This window comes from Rousettus aegyptiacus, unplaced genomic scaffold (assembly GCF_014176215.1).
Source record: "Rousettus aegyptiacus isolate mRouAeg1 unplaced genomic scaffold, mRouAeg1.p scaffold_m13_p_6, whole genome shotgun sequence".
Lineage (NCBI taxonomy): Eukaryota > Metazoa > Chordata > Mammalia > Chiroptera > Pteropodidae > Rousettus > Rousettus aegyptiacus.
The window spans coordinates 114,558,382-114,577,909 of NW_023416309.1; the positions used below are offsets into that span (position 1 = coordinate 114,558,382).

A 19,528-nucleotide genomic window follows, 5' to 3' on the forward strand; every position below is an offset into this window, starting at 1 on the left:
GGTGCGCGCGCGGCCCCAGAACATGTCCATATATGGCGATCTTTCCGAACGCCGGGCGCCCATTGGCCCGGCCGGCCGGGGCACGTGGGGCTCCGCGCCCGGCACCGCCCCCCACCCGCACCGCCCCCAACGGCCCCGCCCGCGCCTCCCGGCTCCCGAGACCCCCGGGCCCGAGACCCTGCGCCGGCCGGCGTGCGGGCGGGGCGCGCCGGCCCCCGGGGCTTGCGGGAGGGTTGCGGAGAGGATCGTGCGTCCCACCAGCCGGCCCCGCCCCGGGACTGCCGCGCATCGTGGGGGAGGGCCCGGCTGCACCCCGAAACTGCCTGGCCCGGGGCTGGGCCGTGTCCCGAGCCGGGGTGTGTCGCTGCGGCTTAACCTCTTTTGGGGGGACTTTGCTTCCCGCGCGCCCCCTGCGAGCTCGTCCCCGAATCTCCGCAGAGAGCCCAGCGGAGGTTTCTGGCGCCGGCCTGGGGGAGGGGTAGGTGGGGGTCCCTGCGACTGCCCGAATGTCACTCTGCCCTGGGGCACTCTGTGGAGCTGTGACCTCGCCCCGGTCACTTTGGAAAGAAGCCGCCGATCCCACAGAGCAGCTGCGACCTCGCAGGTCCCTCCGCCGGAGGAGGGGGCGCCCTGCTCAGGGTCCCTGGCGGCGCAGACAGAGGCCTGGTACCGCCCACATCCCGTGCATCCTGCTCCTCAAACCGCAGTCCCGATTGTTCCCAGGCGCGGGCTCCAGGCCGGATTTGAGGCCTTCCCATCCCCCTATTCGCTGAGGAGAGAATGGGGCTTTGTTTGATTTTAATCACCTGTAAGCATTATAGGGAAACTGAGGCAGGAGAGGCGAGTCTTGAAGGCCCAAATATTTGGCTGCCTGCTGGATTTGAGGAGCACTCGCTTTTCTGTCCCGTACTAGGACAGGGCCAGGCCTGGGGTAGGTTTGCCGAAAACAGGCCCTCGGCGCTGCGCCCCTGCCCTCTGGCCCCAGAGGCCCCGGGCTGTGGGTTCTCCCCACTCCAGGGCACGCCCTTTCCCCTGCAGCCAGCGCTGGGAGACCTGTCATCAGGCTGGCCTGGCCGCACCTGCTGGCGCCAGTGCCTTGGTTATGCCCAGAGGGGATGCAGGCACCTTGCTTTCCTGGAGTTTATTCGCAACTTTTGGAACCGCTGGATATGAACACCAGAGCAGGCAGTGGGAGAGCAGTGGCCAAGAGGGGGGCAGCGGCGCCAAGCAGAGCGAGGCCAGGAGCCCGACCATGGCCCCAGCACTCCGATGGACCTGGATGGACCTGGACAGGTGTTTGGAGGTGGGGGTGGGGGCCAGGTGCCCCAAGGGCCCAGCCCGCTCAGCTGGTGACCACAGCTCGGAATGAGGATGCTGGGGTCCAGGTGAACCAGCTGCCTAGCTCACCTGAGAGCTGCAGTTCCCCAGATGCCAAGGCTTTGCCTGTGGCCACCGTGCCACCAAGCCCAGCGGGGTCGCCGCCTCTCCAGACGGTCCAGGGTGCAGGCAAGGCTGCTGTCCTTCCCGTGCGTGCCCCACCCATGATTGTAGCCCAGGCCGGGCCTTGGAAAACCCACCCTGACTGGAGTCCTCGGGCCCAGCCACAGCTGCGCAGCCCCCAGATAGGGGCGTCAGCTACCTGAGGAGACTGATCCACTTGGAGAGCCCAAGATGTCACGCACAGGACATGAGGGAGGCGGAAAGTATCTAAGGCCGCCTGGCACTGTGTCTGTCCACTCCACATTCCACTCAGGGCCCCTCAACTTGGGATAGGGGGACCTACCCCGCTCTGACTTCTCACACTCCTTTGTCTGGCATGTGCCTGGAGGGGTGGCTGCACCTGGTTGCCCAGGCTGCTCCTGGGGACAGATGGAGGGGACAGAGGCGCCTGCATCTGGGGACAGATGGAGGGGGCAGAGGCTCCCGCTCCTGGGGACAGATGGAGGGGACAGAGAGACTCGTGGACCTCCGTCCCCGCCCCCCACCTTGCAGTCTCCAGGACGCCGGATGCAAGGCCAAAGGGTCGTGGGGGAGTGGGGCGGGGCCTGGGAACACCGAGATCCCGGGGGCTGTCCTGGGTAGGCCGCCGGCCCCCACCCGCAGGGCCGGGGACTGGGGGGGCGTGGGGGGGGGCGTGGGGGAGCTACTTCCTTTTCCGCGGCTGTGTCACCGCCCTGGGGGTGGGGGGGAGTCAAGGTGCGGCCGCAGGTGTGCGGGCTGGGCGTGGCGGCGCGCGGCGCGGCCATATTTGGCGATTTCAGCGCCGCCTGGGAAACTGCGTCCCGGGCAGCCCCGTCCCCGCCCGCCGCCGGCCCTGAGTCACCGGCCGGGCGGGGGGCGGAAGTAACGGACAGGGGGCGCCGGGCGCTCTCCTCGCCTTATTTAGTCAAGGAGGCGGCTGATTGGCCAGCGGAACAAAAGGGCGGCGGCGGGGCGGCCGCGGCGCCTCCGAGGTGGCACAGAAGGGGGCGGCGGTCGCTCCCCATCCCAGCCCCTTCGCGCCTCCCTGAGACCCCGCTGCTCCGCGCCAAGCCGCGCCGGGAGAGTGGGGGAATAGGGCTGCCTGTGGCCCCCGAGGTCAAGTGGTCGCAGGGCGGGGGAGGATGCGGAGCCCGGTGCCGGGCGGGCTGGAGGAGAGGGGCGACCGCCTCCTGGGAAGCACCACCGGCAGCCAGGAGTGAGGGGACGCGGTGGGGCCAGGCCCCAGGAGAGAGAGGCCTCCCCTCCCCGCGCGGCGTTTGCGGGAGCGCCGCTCTCTGCGCTGAGAGTTTTCTGTTTTGCAACTGGGCGGTGTGAGGCCTCGCCCAAGGTCACCTCCCGGCTGCGCTCCTCTGAGCGCTGGGCCGCCCCCGCCCCTCCTGGCACTGGAGAGGGCGTCCCTGGGGGGTGCGGATCGCGTGAATGTGGCAGCCCCGGCTCGGCGATCCGGAAGCCCCTGGGGAGGAGGGAGAGGCCGCAATCGCCTTTCTGCCCGGAACCGGGTGTGCCCTGCTCATCTGGGAGTCGCAGACTTGGGGCTCAGAGAAATATGTGGGTTTATTTCCAGCCCAGCGCTGCCTGGACCTCATTTCATGGCTAAGGAACCGTGGAGCAGGGCGGTAGCACCACCTTGCAAGGAAGTGTGGCCTAGCTGAGACAACTCCAGGGTCTCTCCTGCCTTCTTCCCTCTGACACCCATGTCCCCTGCGATCTCCACGCTCCTGTCCAGGGACGCAGCCCAGGATCGTGGCCACCTCTGGGGAGCATGGCCTACAGCACACCCTTCCCCCCGCCCCACCTTCCAGACCCCCTGCCGCCCACGGCAAGCGGCGCCCCCAATACGTGGTCACTCGTCAGGCGGAGCAGCTTCAGCCCCTGCGTGCCCCCTGCCAGCCATGCCGTTCCTTCTCCCTCCAAACATGGTGGGATCTCAGAACAGAAAAAAGGCCCACGGTGGAGTGGATGAAATGGGAGTAAAGTCTGGGGTTAATAATTAACGCCAGTACCAAAGTCAATCTCGGCGCGGCAGCTGTACCTCGACCCCGGAAGGCGTTAACACTGGGGGGAGCCGGGCGGAGTTCACAGGTGTGTCCGTGCTGTCTTTGCAATTCGGCTGTAAATCTAAGATAATCTCACAATACAAACTTTATTTTAAATGATCCAGGGGAAACCAGCTTCCTTGCCCTCAGCTTCCTGTCCTGTTCTCCCCGGCCTGTGGACGAAACAAATGCACGGTGATTCCTCTCACCTAAAGCCCAAATGCAAGGTGATTCCTCTCACCTGAAGCCACTCCAGGGCACCGGGTGGGCTCCCCTGGGGGCAGGGCCATCTGGGAGTGGCTCTGTCTGGAGCAGTGGTCCCCAGCACTGCCCTGGTAGGTCAGGCCAGCTTGCACAGGCTGGGCCGCCCTGCCTCTGGGTTTCAGGTCAAAAGACAAGGTCAGGGCCACGCGGTTCTGTCTCTGGCCTGGTGCCCAGCGGGGACTTGTTCTCCAGCACTGCACAGACCAGGGCACAGGAGGTCCAGCTGTCCAGGGGCACACTCAGAGGTCTGTGCTCAAGCCCCCTCCTGTGCCGACCCTCATCCCTGTGGAATCTCGATGGTGCCAGACGTACGGTCACTCTGGCCGCTGTGAGCTGAGTTAGGTGCCGTGTCCTCAGAGCTACCATTCGTCCTGTGCCTGGACACTATGTGTCGTCCAGGTCTCACTACCTGAAGAGGCATCACAAATGCCGCTTTACAGGCGGGGAAACTGAGGCTCTCAGTGTGTACCCCTGCATGAAGTTGGGGGGTCAGGTCCATAGAGACACTCAGACCAAGGGTCCCTGAGCCCCGCCCCTCTTGCCTGCTGCTCCAGCAATGGGGGAGCTCCAGGACTTTTGTTGAAGACAGGCCGGAGCGGAGGGTCCCCATTTCCCCGCTATGTGCAGCAGGAACCCCGGAGCCCCTAGGAGAGCACTGGGCTGGGAGTCGGGCCCTGGCTTCCGGGCCAGGCTCCGCCCCGTGCCGGCCGTGCCCCGGCGCCTCCACTTCGGTAGAAGATGAGCCGAGCCAGTGGTGTGAGGCTCTGAGGCTGATGGCCCTCCTGCACCGGATGACGGGTCCGGGGACAGGAGGTCATCAGGTAGCTCAGCAACACTTCCTTTCCCCGCCGAGGCCTCACAAGTGAAGTTTTCCAGGCCTCCAGCGTTGACGTGTCCAAGAGTTCAATTTTTGGTGACAATTAAAAAGCACTCGGCACCTCCGCGTGTCAGACCCGAGAGTCCTGGGAGCAGCGGCCTGCGATGGGGCAGCGGGGCCCCACTGCGCTTCCAGGGGCACTCCCCCAGACCACGCTGGCCTGGGCCCCTACGGATGAGACGACAGCCACTGCCCAGAGGTGCCCTTCTGCATAGTGCTCACTCTCCGTGAGCCACGTCCGGATGTAAATGCGGAAGGAGGACTAAGCCCAGGAGTCCGGGCTTCCAGCTGCTTCCGACACAGCCTCGCACCTCGGCACGTGGCCAAAGCCAGAAACCAGGATGCCCGCCAGGCCGCAGCCTGCCCAGCGCCCCTGGCCTACCATGGTGTCTGCCCGGCTTGCGCATCCGCCTCCTCCTTCTTCACAATGTTGCAAATCAAGTCACTTTTCTCCCTGGGCCAAACACTGCCTTGAAATGGAACCCGACCCCCCGACCCTGGGGCCTGACCCCTTCACCTACTGCACCTCGGGCTCACGGCCCTCCAGCCTCGACCAGCACCTGGCCATTTCTCTGCCCAGAAAATTATTCCTGTTGGCTGCCTCCTACATGCAGGCCTCCAGGACCTCCTCTGGCCCTCGGTCAAGTCCTCACCTTGAATAGGCCTGTCCCCCTCCTCACCAGAGCGTTAGGTTCTTGGGGCATAAAGGTGAGGCTGGAGTCCCCTGTGCCTGGAGCAGCTCCGGGCACCTACACGTTGGCAGAGAGCACGGATGGAGACAGAGGAATGGAGAGGGGCAAGACCTCCCTGAGAGGCCGAAGGGGGACAGGTGAGAGGCTGACCCAGCTGTCACCCCAACCCTGACTCCAATATGCAAAGAGGGATGTAGCTCCAGGGCTGAGAGGCAGCCCCACGACCTCCCTCCCCCTCAGCTAGTAGGTTTCCAGGGTTGCAGGGGACAGGTGGGTGCTTGAGGTGCCACATACAAGGTTCATAGCTAACCCTTAGTACACGCCCGGGCCCCTGCTGCCAGGAACACACGTCCCCCTCCCCCCACACCGCAGTTCTCCTGGCCTAGGCTAGGTCTGGGGCTCTCAGGCCGGTGTCCCCACCCCCGGGAGGCCCCGACCACACGGAGGGCCAGGAGGCGGGTCGGGGTGGGACGTGGGCAGGTGACTGCCACTCTAGGGGCTCTAGCCTCCCGTCCACTGTCCTAGATGCTGCAGCTGGGATGGACAGAGTGGAGGGAGGTGGGGTCCAGGCCCGGGTAGAGCCAGGCTCGCGACGGGTTATCCTGGCCGGAGCCCGCACCCCCTCCCTCCCGCACGCACTTCCCAAGGGGCCCGGCGCTCTGGGAGGCGGGCCCTGCGGGGGGCGGGCCCTGAGGAGGCGTGAGCTGCTGCGCTGGGCCCCGCAGAGCCCCGGCCGGTGGCGGATGGGGGCGCACTGCCCCGGGGAGGCGGTCAGTCCAGCGGGTCTCGGGGCGACCCCCTCTGGGCATGCCCGGGCCTGGCACCGGCTTTTCCTGCTCCTTTTGGAGACCTCTCCGGTGTCCCCGGAAGAGACGGGGTCTCAGGAGATGGGGTGGGCGCAGGCGGGAAAGCCAGCAAGGGCGTCGCCAAGCAACGCAAAATGGGGCCGGAGGCCGGGACCACTCCGCCCGTGAGCCGGGGCCATGGGGACTGGGGCGGTGGGTACAGTGCCCGCAGTTAGCATGCACCTCTCCTGGCCCGCCGCGGGGCTAGGAGCGGGGACACTGCCCGAAGAGGCAGCGAGCTGGGAGGCCTGGGCCAGGAGACGGCGCCCTGGCCGGCCTCGGCGCCCGCCTGGAGCGTCCGGCTCAGAGGCGGCCGGTGTCGTTCCCAGGTGGGCCGCCAGGTGGGTCCTGCGCTCGCGGCTGCGCCAGGAGTCCTGGGCACCTGCCTGCCCCGCCCCCTCACCGAGCGCCCGCCGGCCCTTTCTGACTCTGGGAGGCGCTGGGTGCTGCCTGCCGGCCGCTGAGTCACCGTCACCTCCGCCGAGGGTGACGCAGAGCGGCTTGGGAGTGGCCTGTGACCTCAGCCAGTGCTGACGCTGGGAGAGAAGGTGGGATCGGGGTCAGCCCGCCCTCCGGGCGACGGAAGAAGGAGCTGCGTCTCGGAGGCAGCCCGGCAGCACCTTGTGTCTAGGCGGAGGGACGGCACCCGCGCGGAGACCCCCAAAGGCAGGGCAGACCCTGGGCCGGATGTGTGTCTGCTGAATACGGCCAGTGCCCCAGTAGACGGCCATGGATACCCAGTTCAGAGAGAAGGAAAGGGAGGCTCAGAGAGGTTGAGCCTGGTTCCAGGTCACACAGCAGGAAGGGCGGAGCCAGAATCGGAGGGCAGGGCGCCAACCCCCGACCCCCACAGTGCAGGGTGCAGGGTGGGGGATGGAGAGAGTCAGGCTGGGATCAGGTCACTGAGGAGAAAAGACAGATGACTCCCATGGGCACACGTCTGGGCGGTGCCTCACCTCGGGTGGCAGGTGAGGCCGGTACCCCTTGTGTCCACCGGCGATTGTGGGAGTGAGTCACCAACAGGAGCGGTCCCCACCCACAGGCACGGGAGGGAGCCTGAAGGTTAGCCGTGCGCAGCGCTGGCCGCCAGCTGGGCCCCCAGCTGGGATGGCGACGCCTGGGGCCTGGCCGGAGGGTTTGCGTTTTGTTTTGCATCCGCACAAGCCTGATTCTCGCCCTCCCTGGGAGGGCGTTTCCCGCTGACGAGGCCCCCTGGGATTCCGAAGGCCAGACTCCCTGGCCTCCCCTCCCCCCGGTCCTGCCGAGCCGAAGCTCCTGGTGTCCCTTGCCGCTTTGGCCCCTTCCAGTCTCTGGACGTTTTCTTGAATTCTCTCTCTCACAATTTCTTTCCTGTTTTATTGTTTCTGTTCTTTTTGGGGGAGATTTCTGTTATTCGAGTGTCATAGCTACTAGATGAACCCTATAATATTCTTTTTTTTTTTTCTGTTTGTCTTTGTTTTATTAACTTTATGGGATTTTTTTTTTTTTTTACTTCTTTTGACCCCGCAGTAGAATTTTTTATTCTAGTCGTTAATAGTTTTTAACCTTCTTGTTTTGAGGTGATTCCAACGGGCTCTCTGACATTCGCCACTTGCCTCTTGTTCTTTTTCTCCCTCGCGCTTCACCTCTGAACCACCCGGGGGCATGTCTCAGACATTCCGCCCTTTGTGCCTTGATACTTCAGTGTGTTTTTCGTAAGAACAGGGACATTGTCTTGTCTGGCTACGGTACAGTGACAAGTCAGGCAATTTCACATCGCTATGACACCATTCACCTAACCTAGAGTCTGTGTCCGTGACGACAGTTGTCCCAGTGATGTTCTCCACAGCTTTTTTGCCCGACCTGCCCCAAGATTCTGTATCACGCTTATTTGCCGTCAACTGTCACGTGTTTAATCCCGAAGGCCGCTTTCTCGTTCTCGGTGCTGTTTACGGCACAGCGCCACCTACAGGTGGGAAGGGTTTCCGAGTGGACCAGCCCTGCGGCTGGGGGCTGAGCGGGGTGGCGCGTCCCCATGGGGGCTACCAGACAAAGGAGCGAACCTGTGCAGAGCCTGTCTCACCGCTGGATGAATAAACGGTCCACTTCTGTGTTGTCCCAGTTCCTTTTTGGGTCCCCAGCAAGGTTTCCTGCACACAGTGACCTCTTGGATGATGTTGGCGCCTCTGCACGTAGATGGGGCATTGTGCTCGTGTGTGTGGGTGTGTGTGTGTGTATGTGTGTGTGTGTGTGTGTGGGTGTGTGTGTGTGTGTGTGAAGATGCCCGCAGATGGGGGCAGGGCAGAGGCTGCCTGGTCACCTGTGGAACTGTGAGTTCGTGAGTGTTCATGCCAGGTGTTGACTGTCTTGGCCTTGAACCCGTGTGTCTGGAAACCCAGGTGGGCAGTAGCTGTCTGCGAGTGGGTCTGGTCCTCATGCTGAGCCTCACGCAGCCAGAGGCTCGCTCTCTGGCAGTCTTGTGACTGCTCCCCTCTTGTCCTAGGTATGTGCAAAGGTCCTGGGTTTGAGTGTTGGAAGATTGCCCCCTGGTCATAGGGCACCTGGAGATTTCAGCCTTGCCAGGGCCCAGAAGCCTCTGGTCTCTCCCTCTCCTCTATAAGAGGAGCCCCCACCACCAAACGGAGCCCCTGCCCCCCACCTTATGGTTCTGCAGGAGCCTAAAGCCAGGAAATTGCCCCAACTTTCTACCCTGATAGCTCCAACTGGCAGCTCTACGCTTGGAGTGGCAGGGGACAAGGCAGGGGCAGAGTCTTGGAAAATCAGTATTTAAGGAGCTGCCTGTGAAGCCTGGGGTGGGGGGGTGGTAGAGGGGTCCTGGGGAGAGGGGTCTTGTGAGGTGGGGGAGGCGGATTTTCACGTGGAGCGGGGGGAGGTGCAGTCTGAGGCTCTTCATCCCGACACCGCCCCTCCCTGCCCTGCCTGGGGAGCTGTCACCCTAAACCGCCTGCAGGCCTCTCGTAAACCAACCCAGGCCAGAGTAAGAGAAGGGCTGGCTGCCGTGTGTAAGTGGACCTGCAGGCCGCACAGCCCCACCATAAAAAAATCATGAGGCCACCAAGCCGGCCCGTGACAGGGACAGCGCAGGGGGCTGGGCCCCAGGTGCCTGCCAAGTTGGACCCCGGGAACCCACGATCCAGGAAGTTGGGGTCTCAGGGTGTGCCCACCAGAGCCCAGGCTGGCAGGGTGGCCCTTGCCTTATGCGGCCAAGGAGCCCAGGCAGGGGCCCAGCATGACCGGAACAGGGAGACACAGGGTGCCAAGGCCGGCTGGGACCAGGTTGCCACGAGGGCAGCAGGCGGCCAGGGCTGGGGCTGAGAGGGCTCTTCAAAGTAGGGGGCGGGGCATCCTCAAAGCCTTGCTGCCCCCTGGGAAGGCACAGAGGGCGTCGCTCAGAGGGGGGCCAAGACCCAGGGCTGGGAACGTGTGACCTTCAGAGGTCCCTCATTGGCGGGGCTGCCCGGGCCTCCGTCTTGGGCCATTTCCCAGTTTCCAGGGCTCTAGGCCAGCTAAGGTGGGGAGCTGCCCCGCCCCCGCCTCCCGCCTGCACACACATGGGGCCTGTGCCAGCTCACGCCTCCAGCATCGGCCCTGCCCGGGCAGCTGGCCTGGCGCATGTGCCGGTCGCCATGGCAGCAGGCAGCGTGTGGTGGGAGCCCGGACTGGGCACTAGTGTCTAGGGCCAGTGGTGCAGACATGCCGTAGTGGGGGTCCCCTCCCTCATAGCCCCCGAAGGGCCTGGCTGTGTAGAAGGGGAGAGGAACCTTCCAAGAGGCCAGGCCTGCCCATCCCCCAGGATCCTGAGGAAGGAACAATCAGTGTCCTGAGAGCCCCAGGATGGCCAGCAGGGGCCCGGGGCGCTCTGAATAGGCCCCACCTTCTCCCGGCCCCAGCCGGACACCCACTAAAGGGGTGGAGGCCGAAGCTCAGCTTGGCTCTGTCTGCCAGGGGCTCCCAATGGCTGAGGGGACCCCGCCTTCTGGGCCCAGCTGTGCCCATGAGGATGCCTCTGGCTGTGCCCGTCACAGACGGTCACTCTCTGACATGGGACAGGGGTGCTGCTCCCCCACACGGTGCCCATGAGGAATAGGTGCCCCCAAATCAAACAGGCTTAAGTCAGCACATCGGTGGCCTGGCGTCTGCGGCCGGGCCTGGTCCAGCGGTTGCAGGTGGCAGCCGGGGCAGCGGGCACACCCTGGGTCCATGCCCGCACCCCCGGAGAGGACTGCGCAGGGCCAGAGGTGGCCCCGGAGTGTAGGCTGGACAGACACGGTGGCGGTTCATGGGCCCCAAGCGAGGGGCTGCGTGGACACCTCTGGGCGGGGGCACAGCCTCAGGTTTCGAGGGGTTCCGTGTGAGGGGTGCTCCCCATCGCTGGGGGAGTGCCAGAGGTGGCAGGTCTGGGGGAGCGTGCATCGGGTGTGAGCGGCGGCCTGGGCAGTGCGGTGGCGTGTGTGTGTGGGCCCTGCCCCTGGGGCCAAGGCAGCGTCTCCAGGGCCCAGGGAGCCCAGCGGGTGGCCATGGCTCGTCCTGGCCATCACCATCCTCGTGCACATCCTCATACACACGCACACGCACACGCAGGCCCAAGCGCACACGCACACTGCCGCATCTGTAGAGCTCGGCTTGTCACTCCAGAAGCCTGCACCAAACGTTCACAGCGACTTACCACATATGGGCTCGGTGCCAGAAACGTCGGGGCTGGACCCAGTAAGGAACTGTGCCTCTCGTGGGCAGCTGGGCAAAGGCCTCAGGTCCGGAGGAGGGCAGGGAGCAGGAGGCCCAGGCGCAGGACCTTCCTCCAGGGACCCTGGGCTGGGCGGCCCACCTCTCAGAGTCCCCCAGGGACCCAAAAGGCCACCCCTCGGCTCACAGCCCCGCGTTACTGCCAGGCAGGCCCACCCCGCTGCCCAAGCTGGGAGGACACGGCCGCTTTGGCTCTGCCGCCGAGAAGCCGCCTGGAGCCAGGCCCACTTAGCGCCTGGCAGCCAGGGCTCCCTCCCCGGGCACGCGATGGCCATGGGCACCTGCCAGCGCCCGTCACGCTAATGAGGCTCCTGGACGTCGGCTCCTGTGCCGGCCCGGCTGGGGGCTCGGGGTGCCAAAGGGGACCATGGGCACAGCCACTCTCGGGCCCGTGCACTGGTAAACTGGTGTGGACGGCCCTGTGCCTTGCACCTCTGACCAGGGCCACTGCTCTGTGCCGAGGCCTGGGCCCAGTCCCCTGGGGTGTGGGGCCTCCGGTGTGGGTATCACCTCTGGGGAGGCCATCGCCCCAGACTGCAGCTTCCTAGAGGGGTGCCTGGCGTGCAGCCCAGCCAGGCACACCGTCAGGGCGCCTAGCGTGGGGCACAGAGGCGGACGCCACCAGCCCTCGGGAAGAGCCGGGGCTGGCCCAACCTGGGCTGCCTCGCAGCCTGCCCCGGGCATGCCCCCCTCCCCATGCATGGCGCTTCCGCACCTGCACACGCACCCGCCCAGATTCGCACGCACACACACACGCCCCGGCTCACACGCACCCGCACACGCCCAGATTCGCACGCACACACACACGCCCCGGCTCACACGCACCCGCACACGCACCCGCCCAGATTCGCACGCACACGCACACGCCCCGGCTCACACGCACATGCACACGCACCCGCACACGCCCAGGCTCACACGCACCTGCACACGCACCCGCACCCGCCCAGGCTCACACGCACATGCACACGCACCCGCACACGCCCAGACTCGCATGCACACTGCAGCATCTGTGCAGAGCTCGGCCTGTCACACCAGTGAGGGGACGGGGCCCTGCTCTCCTCCTTGGTGTCTTCATTTGCCAGGCTGGGTCATTGTCCAGGGAGAGCGGACGGAGGACCTCTGACCCCGTGCCATCTGCCCTGCGCCCCCCGCCCCCGGGCCCACACATGCCCAGCCCAAGTCCCTTTCTATCCGCTGGACCCCCACGAGGATGGGGTGAGACGGAGGCCGCGGCTAGAAGTGTCCTGTGGTCCTAGGTCCCGGTCCCCAGGGAGGCGTGAGGGTCACACGCTCCGATGGAGAAGGGGACACCGAGGCTGGCCCGGGCCCAGGTTGGGCTGCTCCAGTTTCACTACTTGGCTCCCGGCCCCTGAGGCAGGTGCAGCAGACAGGCAGGTCCCCAAAGACCGGAGACGGGGTGCCGCTGGGGGGCCCCGCACCAGAGACTGGAGGTGCCGGCGTCAGGGGCGGCCAGCTTCCCCTTCTCCTGGCCAGCTGGCCTCATTCCTACATGGCCTCCTGGACCCGTCCCCATAAGGACTCCGAAGTCAGGCCAGTTTTTCCGGCCATGAGGATGGCAGTTCAAGGGTCCCCAAGGCCGCCCAGCATGGCCGTCTTGACCTGAGCGCTCCCACAGAGGGGAGAGGTCTTGTGGGCCCTGCGAGGCGCTCAGGGCACAGTGGCCAGCTCGTGGCTGGGCCCTCTGACCTGGTGCAACAGCCTGCCGCCTCCTGGCGCCACCCGGTGTGACGTCTGCCCCACGATTACACCTTCACGTCACCTCCCTGTGCAACGCACTCCCTGTCTCCCTCGTGCAGCTGCCGCCTCGGCCCTGAGCGCCGTCCCTCTGCACACAGCCCAGCGCAGTCAGGCCGCCTGGCCCGGCGTGGACGCGGCGAGCAGCTGCCTCGCCACACCGCCTGGGGGCCACGGCTGCGGGGACGGGGGCGCCTGGCCTGCCCACGGCCCCGGGCTGCAGGCCACGGCCGAGGGCAGCCCAGGGGACAGTGCGCGATGCAGGCTGCAGGCCGCCCGGCCGGGGACCTTGCGTGCGCCTGGCAGCAGGAATCAGAGGCGCCGTAACTGGATCCGCGAGGGCCCGGCGGCCGCCGAGGGTGCGGGCTGCGATCGGGTTGCCACTGCACTGCGGGCGGCTCCTACGTGGGGAAGAGCTGGCGGGACCAGCGGGTCCCTGCAGTGGGGCTGGGGGCCCCGAGGTGGGGCGCGAGAAGCAGGGAAGCCACAAGGTGAGGGCGCCGCGAGGCAGGGTGCAGGGCCCGCCCAAGCTGCCCCCAGCAGACGCTGGCGGGGACCAGGGGGTGGTCAGGCCAGCGGGCGAAGGGGGGTGCTCTCCAGGCCTAAGCCGGCTCCGGCCCCGTGCAGCCCGGGAGTGGCTGAAATCCAAGCCGGGGTAAGACAGGCAGCCACTGTCCCTAAGCCGGCACAGCTCTGATCCACCTCCCTCCCTCCCTCTGCTGCCCGCTGGTCAGGTAAGAGCTGCCCGGGTCCACGGCCACTGGTCAGAGGCGACAGCTGAGTGGGCAGCAGGTCCATGACGCCGGTGGGGTCTGGGGGCCAGGCTTCTGGGGGACCTCGGGGGCTGTGAGCACGCAGCGGGAGCTTCCCAGGCCTCTCGCAGGCTGTCCCCAAGATGCCCACCAACGGCCTGCACCAGGTGCTGAAGATCCAGTTTGGCCTCGTCAACGACACTGGCCGCTACCTGACGGCCGAGAGCTTCGGCTTCAAGGTCAACGCGTCGGCGCCCAGCCTCAAGAGGAAGCAGCTGTGGGTGCTGGAGCCCGACCCCGGCCAGGGCCACGCCGTGCTGCTGCGCAGCAGCCACCTGGGCCGCTACCTGTCGGCGGAGGAGGACGGGCGCGTGGCCTGCGCGGCGGAGCGGCCGGGCCGCGACTGCCGCTTTCTGGTCCTGCCGCAGCCCGACGGGCGCTGGGCGCTGCAGTCGGAGCCGCACGGCCGCTTCTTCGGCGGCACGGAGGACCGGCTGTCCTGTTTCGCCACTGCCGTCTCGCCCGCCGAGCTGTGGACCGTGCACCTGGCCATCCACCCGCAGGCCCACCTGCGGAGCGTGAGCCGGCGGCGCTACGCGCACCTGTGCCCGCAGGAGGGGGAGATCGCGGCCGACAGCGACACGCCATGGGGCGTGGACGCGCTCGTCACCCTCGTCTTCCAGAACCGGCAGTACGGCCTCCGGGCCTGCGACGGCCGCTACCTGCGCAGCGACGGCCGCCTCGTCGGGGAGCCCGAGGCCCGCGCCCGCTACACACTCGAGTTCAAGGCCGGCAAGCTGGCCTTCAAGGACTGCGACGGCCGCTATCTGGCGCCCGTGGGGCCCGCGGGCACGCTCAGGGCCGGCCGCAACACGCGGCCGGGCAAGGACGAGCTGTTCGACCTGGAGGAGAGCCCCCCGCAGGTGGTGCTGCTGGCCGCCAACCGCCGCTACGTGTCCGTGCGGCAAGGTAACGGGGGTCGGGGGGCGGACGCGGGGGGAGCCGCCGGTGTCCGTGCGGGGGAAGATGCGCGTGAGTGCGCGCGGTGCGGGCGCTGGGCGGGGGCCACGCGGGGGCCCCGCTCAGGCTGCTGGCTGTGGGGTCAGACGGAAGGGGGCCTGTCTTGGGACAGCTGGGTGGCCGCCGAGTGTCGTGTGGGCAGTGCTGGGAGCTGGTAAGGCCCTGGCCTGCTGTCCTGAGGGGCAGAGGGCAGGCCCCGCCCACACTGGGCTGCCCCCAGCCCTGCCCGCACCCCTTCCCTCCCACCACCCCACTTTCTGAACTTTAAAGGAAGTTGGGAAGGGCGCCAAGGGCATGACAAAGAGCCAGCAGCGTCAGACCCCACACCCATGCGCCGGACCAGTGGGCCTTTGCCCACCCCCAGGAGTGGTGTGGGAAGGGCCTTGGGGCTCCCCCGTCTGGAGGGTGCAGGGAGCAGATGCCCCTCCATGGGAAGGCATTGTCTCCACCTGCTGGGTTCAGCCAGGTCCCCCACCTCCTGAAGCACTGGCCGCTGGCCTCGTGATCGGCGGGCCTTTCCACACGCAGCCACGTGCCTATGGGGTGAGCACGGGTAACTCCTTCTTCCCCTTGAGGAAGTCGAGGCCCTGGAGTGGCCTGAGCTGCAAGTGGCCGGCCCAGCCTCAGGCCCCCTGCCCCTGACTCGGGCTCCTGGCTCTGTGCAACCAGGAGTGGCCAGGGACACCCCGACCTGGCGCGCGGCCACCTCCTATCCAGATGGCAGAGGCCCGGCCATGAGCACCTGGGAAGGGCGGTCCAGCTGTGGCCACAGGGGCCCAGCCTGCAGGCGAGGTCCTCGAGGCCAGCCCAGGGCAGGCAGGTGTTCCCCACACAGCTCCTCAGCACTTGTCCTGGTGTGTGGTTGGGTCTCTGGTCCTGTCCATCACAGGCCCTGTGGCCTCGCCACACCAGCTTCGGGCCTCGGCCAAAGCCCGCGGGCTTGGTTTGTCAGGGAGACGTGGGCTACAGTGTGAAAAGGCTTCCTCTGTGACTTGAGAGGTCCTGGACATGAAGTATGTGAACACGCTCGGCTTGTGAGGCTCGGAGGTGATAAAGGCGGCGGTGATGGCGAGGTGGCGGTGGCGACGGGCTCCTGCTGCTGCTGCCGCCGGCGATGCTGGCGGCGATGCTGGCGGCGGTGCTGCTGCTGATGATGGCGCTGGTAGCGACCGTGTGTCGGTGGTTTTGAGATGACAATGGTGGTGGTGGGAAGGGATGGGGCTGCATAGACGATTTTTCATTCTCCGGCTCCCGGGGGGCGACCCCATCCCTCAAATGGGGTGCGCCCCCAGTAACAACCAGGTCCGATCCGTCGCCCACCGTAGAAGCCGAGCACCCCCATTCGCCTCCCCACACCCCTGCAATAAGCCTTGGGGTGCGTGACCCCAGATGTTCGGATGTTGGGCAACCAGGGTGCGAGGAAGCAGATGTGGCATTTCTGTCCTGGGCGGGGGCGGGGGTGCCCCAGATCCGAGGCAGCTGGAGGGGCTCCCTGATCCCTGCTGTCTCCCCGGCCAGGTGGCCCCTGAACCCGCCCCTCGCTTCGGGGCGTGTGTGGCCCCGGCCGACCGGCTGTGCTTCTCCGCGTCGCTCTGCGCCGCCTCCAACACCGGGGTCCGCGTGTTTCTGCTGAGCTCGCCGCCGCCCGCACTGCAGTCAGGGACTGTCACTACGAGGTGGCCTCAAACGGGCAGAAGCCATGAGCGCATTGGTCATCTCTGACAAAGGGGAGCCTGGAGGCGTGGAGGTGGCGGGGTCCCAGGAAGGACACCATTGCCAGCTCAGTGGCGTCACCGAAGTCCTCTGCTCCTCCCTCCCTGTGGGACCCCTCTCCTGGGACCGCTCTGAGCTCGGGCCGGGCCCTCGTGGCCACAGGTGGCTGCTGCTGTTTCGGGCCTCACGGTCAGATAGGACGACGCCCGGAGGAAAGAGGGGTGCTGGCTTTTCTCGAGTCTCTGTGGGAGTCAGCTAAGTTCCTCCATGAAGACCCGCCGACACCCCTCGGAGCCGCCGGCCCCTCCCACCGCTCCTTGCTGGCGCCAACCGGGCCTCGTCCGCCTGGAGTCAGGGGCAGCGGGTGCAGAGGGCGAGCGAGGCGGAGGCCTGGCCCGCCTCCCGCCTGCATGGGCCGTGTGGGTGCACTGGGCACGGGGTGGGCCCTTGGGGCGGCGGCGGAGGCCTCGCGACCGCGGTCCTGCTCCCGCCCCGCCGCCTGTGGGGGGCGGCTCCTTCGCCCCTCGGGTCTGCTTCAGTGCCGCCCTCCCGCCAGGCTGTCCCGGGCCAAGGCCCACGGAGTTCGTGAGCACCGAACGTGCTGCTTTGTCGCCTGCTGCTCCCCGCAGACGGTGGCTGCCAGGAGGGAAGGGCTGTCCCCCGTGTTGTCACAGGGCTCGTGAATGCTGCGTGGCTGCCAGGCGGGGGGGTGACTGACTGAAGTCCCCGGGCTGCCTTCCTTGCCTCCGAGCAGTGACCCGCGTGAGGCCCAGCCCGGGGACCCTGGGAGCTGACAGGGGGTGCGAGGCCCTGCCGGGCCCCTGCCCTGCCATCCCCGGGGGCAGAGCTGGGCGGAATCTGGCCCCGACCCTGCTCCGTCAGCTAAACATGGGGAGTTTGTGCGGGAGCCCTGTGGTCTGCCACACCACTTGCCGTGGAAGCAGAGACGTAGTTTATGGGAAGGTACTGGGGAGGCCACAGAGCCTGTCTGCTGCCCCCTTCCCTGGACACAGGTGTCCCCTCTGTCCCTGGTCCGGGCACCGCAGGCAAAGCCCAAGTGGCCTTGTCCTCCCCCAGGACTCCTAGGAGACTCCACGTGTGTTGAGTGGGAGACTGGGAGGGGACAGGGCCGGCCCCTGCCCAGTGCCCAGGAGTGGACCCCGGGCCTTGCCATGTCCTGAGCCATGGCAGTGGGGAGGACAGGGACCCCACTGGGCCCACACAGCAGCTCAGGGGTGAGTTATAAATAGGCTGGTGTCAGTGCTGGGCTGAGAGCCGGTGTGAGCGGGTTATGTGCTGATTAGCAGAGGCAGGGGATTTGCTGGCCCGGAAGGCCGGCTCTGGCTGGGAGGAGCCGGGCCAAGGGCTTCGGGAAGCAGGGCGTGGGGGTCTGCGTGCTCAGCGGGGACACCGCTCCCCCACTCTCTGAGAGGGGCCTGCCAAATCTCCTCAGGTTCTAGGTGGGACCCCCTCTGGCTCAGGGCTGTCCCAAGAGCATGCCTCCCCACCCCTCTGCTCCCTACCCACCCAGGGAGAGGCGTGAGGGGCTTCCCATCTCCTCCCTCCAGGGGTCAATGTCTCAGCCAACCAAGACGAGGAACTGGATCATGAGACCTTCCTGATGGAAATCGACTGTGAGACAAAAAAGTGCACCTTCTACTCCAGCACCGGGGGCTACTGGACCCTGGTCACCCACGGGGGCATCCAGGCCACGGCCACACAAGTGTGAGTGCAGCAGCCACGTCCACTCCACCATGGTCACCACTGCCCCCCCCCCCGCCCCTGCACGGTAGCCTCCACCTGCTCCTCCGCCTGCACCAGGAGGATGCTGTGCAGCCCAGCCAGGGACCTACGCCCGCTGGGGTGGAGAACGGCTCTGAGTAATGGCGGGTGTCTCTGACCCTGAGCCCCCACGTCCTGCTGCTCTGAGGGGACCTTGCCCTGCTCCCTGCAGCTCTGCCAACACCATGTTTGAGGTGGAGTGGCGTGGCCGACGGGTGGCCCTCAAGGCCAATAATGGGCGCTACGTGTGCATGAAGAAGAATGGGCAGCTGGCGGCCATCAGCGACTTCGTGGGTGAGTGCTCCCCACCTTCCCCGGGTGGCTGGGGCTGGGCCCTCTGCCCAGGGACAGTGCCAGGAGCTGCCCCCCACCCCCAGGGAGCTGCTCTGTCCCTGGCAGAGGCAGTGCTGGCTGGAGGTGGGTGGAGCCATTAGACTGCAGGGAGCCCTCATGTCCACTGTGCCTTCGATTGGCTCAGTGGTCGCAGGCCCCTGGCCGGTGTCACGTTAGACAGCGGCACCTCTGGGCCCACAAGCCGGAAGTCCGAGTCCGGGGAGCCCCAATGTTGCCCCAGGCCCAGGCGGCGGCCTGGACAGAGCAGGCTGTCCCCTCAGGCCAGGACGAGGAGTTCGTCCTCAAGCTCATCAACCGGCCCATCTTGGTGCTGCGCGGCCTGGACGGCTTCGTGTGCCACCGCCGCGGCTCCAACCAGCTGGACACCAACCGCTCGGTCTACGACGTCTTCCATCTGAGCTTCAGCGACGGCGCCTACCAGATCCGAGGTGCGGGCATGCGGCGCGGGTCCGCGGGGTGGGGCGCGGCGCGGCCCAGAGCGCGCGGGGCCGGGGGTGCGGCGCGACCCGGCGCAGCGCCCCCGCCCCCGCCCCACGCCTCCCACCCCCGCCCCGCAGGCCGCGGCGGCGGGTTCTGGCACACCGGCAGCCACGGCAGCGTGTGCAGCGACGGCGAGCGCGCCGAGGACTTCCTGTTCGAGTTCCGCGAGCGCGGCCGCCTGGCCATCCGCGCGCGCAGCGGCAAGTACCTGCGCGGCGGCGCCTCGGGGCTGCTGCGCGCGGACGCGGACGCGCCGGCCGGCGTCGCGCTCTGGGAGTACTGAGCGCGCAGCCCCTTGTCCCCATTAAACCGTGTCTGTGTCGCAGCGGCTGGCGGGCTCGCTGGCGCCGCTCGGGGCGGGCGGGCGCGGGGGTCTGCAGGGGGCCGCGCAGGCGCAGCTCCGCGGGTAGGGGTGCCCAGGACGCCCCGCGGCTCCTGCGTGCGAAACCCAGGGGTCGGGGGCTTGTCCGGGAGGATCGCGCAGGTTAACGACCCACCCCCTCCCGCACGACCACAGCCCTGGAGCTCCTCTCGTCCTGCCGCCCCCCGCCCCCCAGAAAACCCCTTCTCTACCCAGCTGGTGGTGTCTGGGTGGGGAGCTTGGAGGCCGGGCAAGGCAGGCCACTTAGGTCAGCGTGCCTCCACGGAGCGTCACTGCTCCCGTCAGGGCCAGGTCTTAGGAACTCCCCAAGGGACCCCCACCCTCCCACACAGGGCTGTGGATGGCCACCCA

General features: G+C 67.0%; 1 protein-coding gene across 2 annotated transcripts; it reads left to right on the forward strand.

The window, feature by feature from the left end:
* Positions 1 to 13,460: 13,460 nt before the first annotated feature.
* On the forward strand, positions 13,461 to 19,120 carry FSCN2 (fascin actin-bundling protein 2, retinal). 2 transcript variants are annotated; one of them, XM_016163686.2, is made up of 5 exons: positions 13,461 to 14,415; positions 17,748 to 17,904; positions 18,134 to 18,255; positions 18,576 to 18,743; positions 18,873 to 19,120. In XM_016163686.2, exons 1-5 carry the CDS (start codon positions 13,590 to 13,592, stop codon positions 19,076 to 19,078), a joined length of 1,479 nt encoding a protein of 492 aa, XP_016019172.1. In that variant the 5' UTR covers positions 13,461 to 13,589; the 3' UTR covers positions 19,079 to 19,120. The 2 variants fall into 2 exon arrangements, with proteins under 2 accessions (XP_016019172.1, XP_016019170.1); XM_016163684.2 differs by having other exon boundaries at positions 13,590 to 14,415; positions 18,134 to 18,311; positions 18,536 to 18,743; positions 18,873 to 19,078.
* The last annotated feature ends 408 nt before the right edge of the window (positions 19,121 to 19,528 follow it).

Coding starts and splice junctions, on each gene's coding strand:
- FSCN2 (XM_016163684.2), top strand. CDS start 13,590: ATGCCCACCAACGGCCTGCACCAGGTGCTGAAGATCCAGTTTGGCCTC. Junction 17,905..18,133: donor CAGGCCACGGCCACACAAGT/GTGAGTGCAGCA, acceptor TGCTCCCTGCAG/CTCTGCCAACACCATGTTTG. Junction 18,744..18,872: donor CGGCGCCTACCAGATCCGAG/GTGCGGGCATGC, acceptor CCCGCCCCGCAG/GCCGCGGCGGCGGGTTCTGG.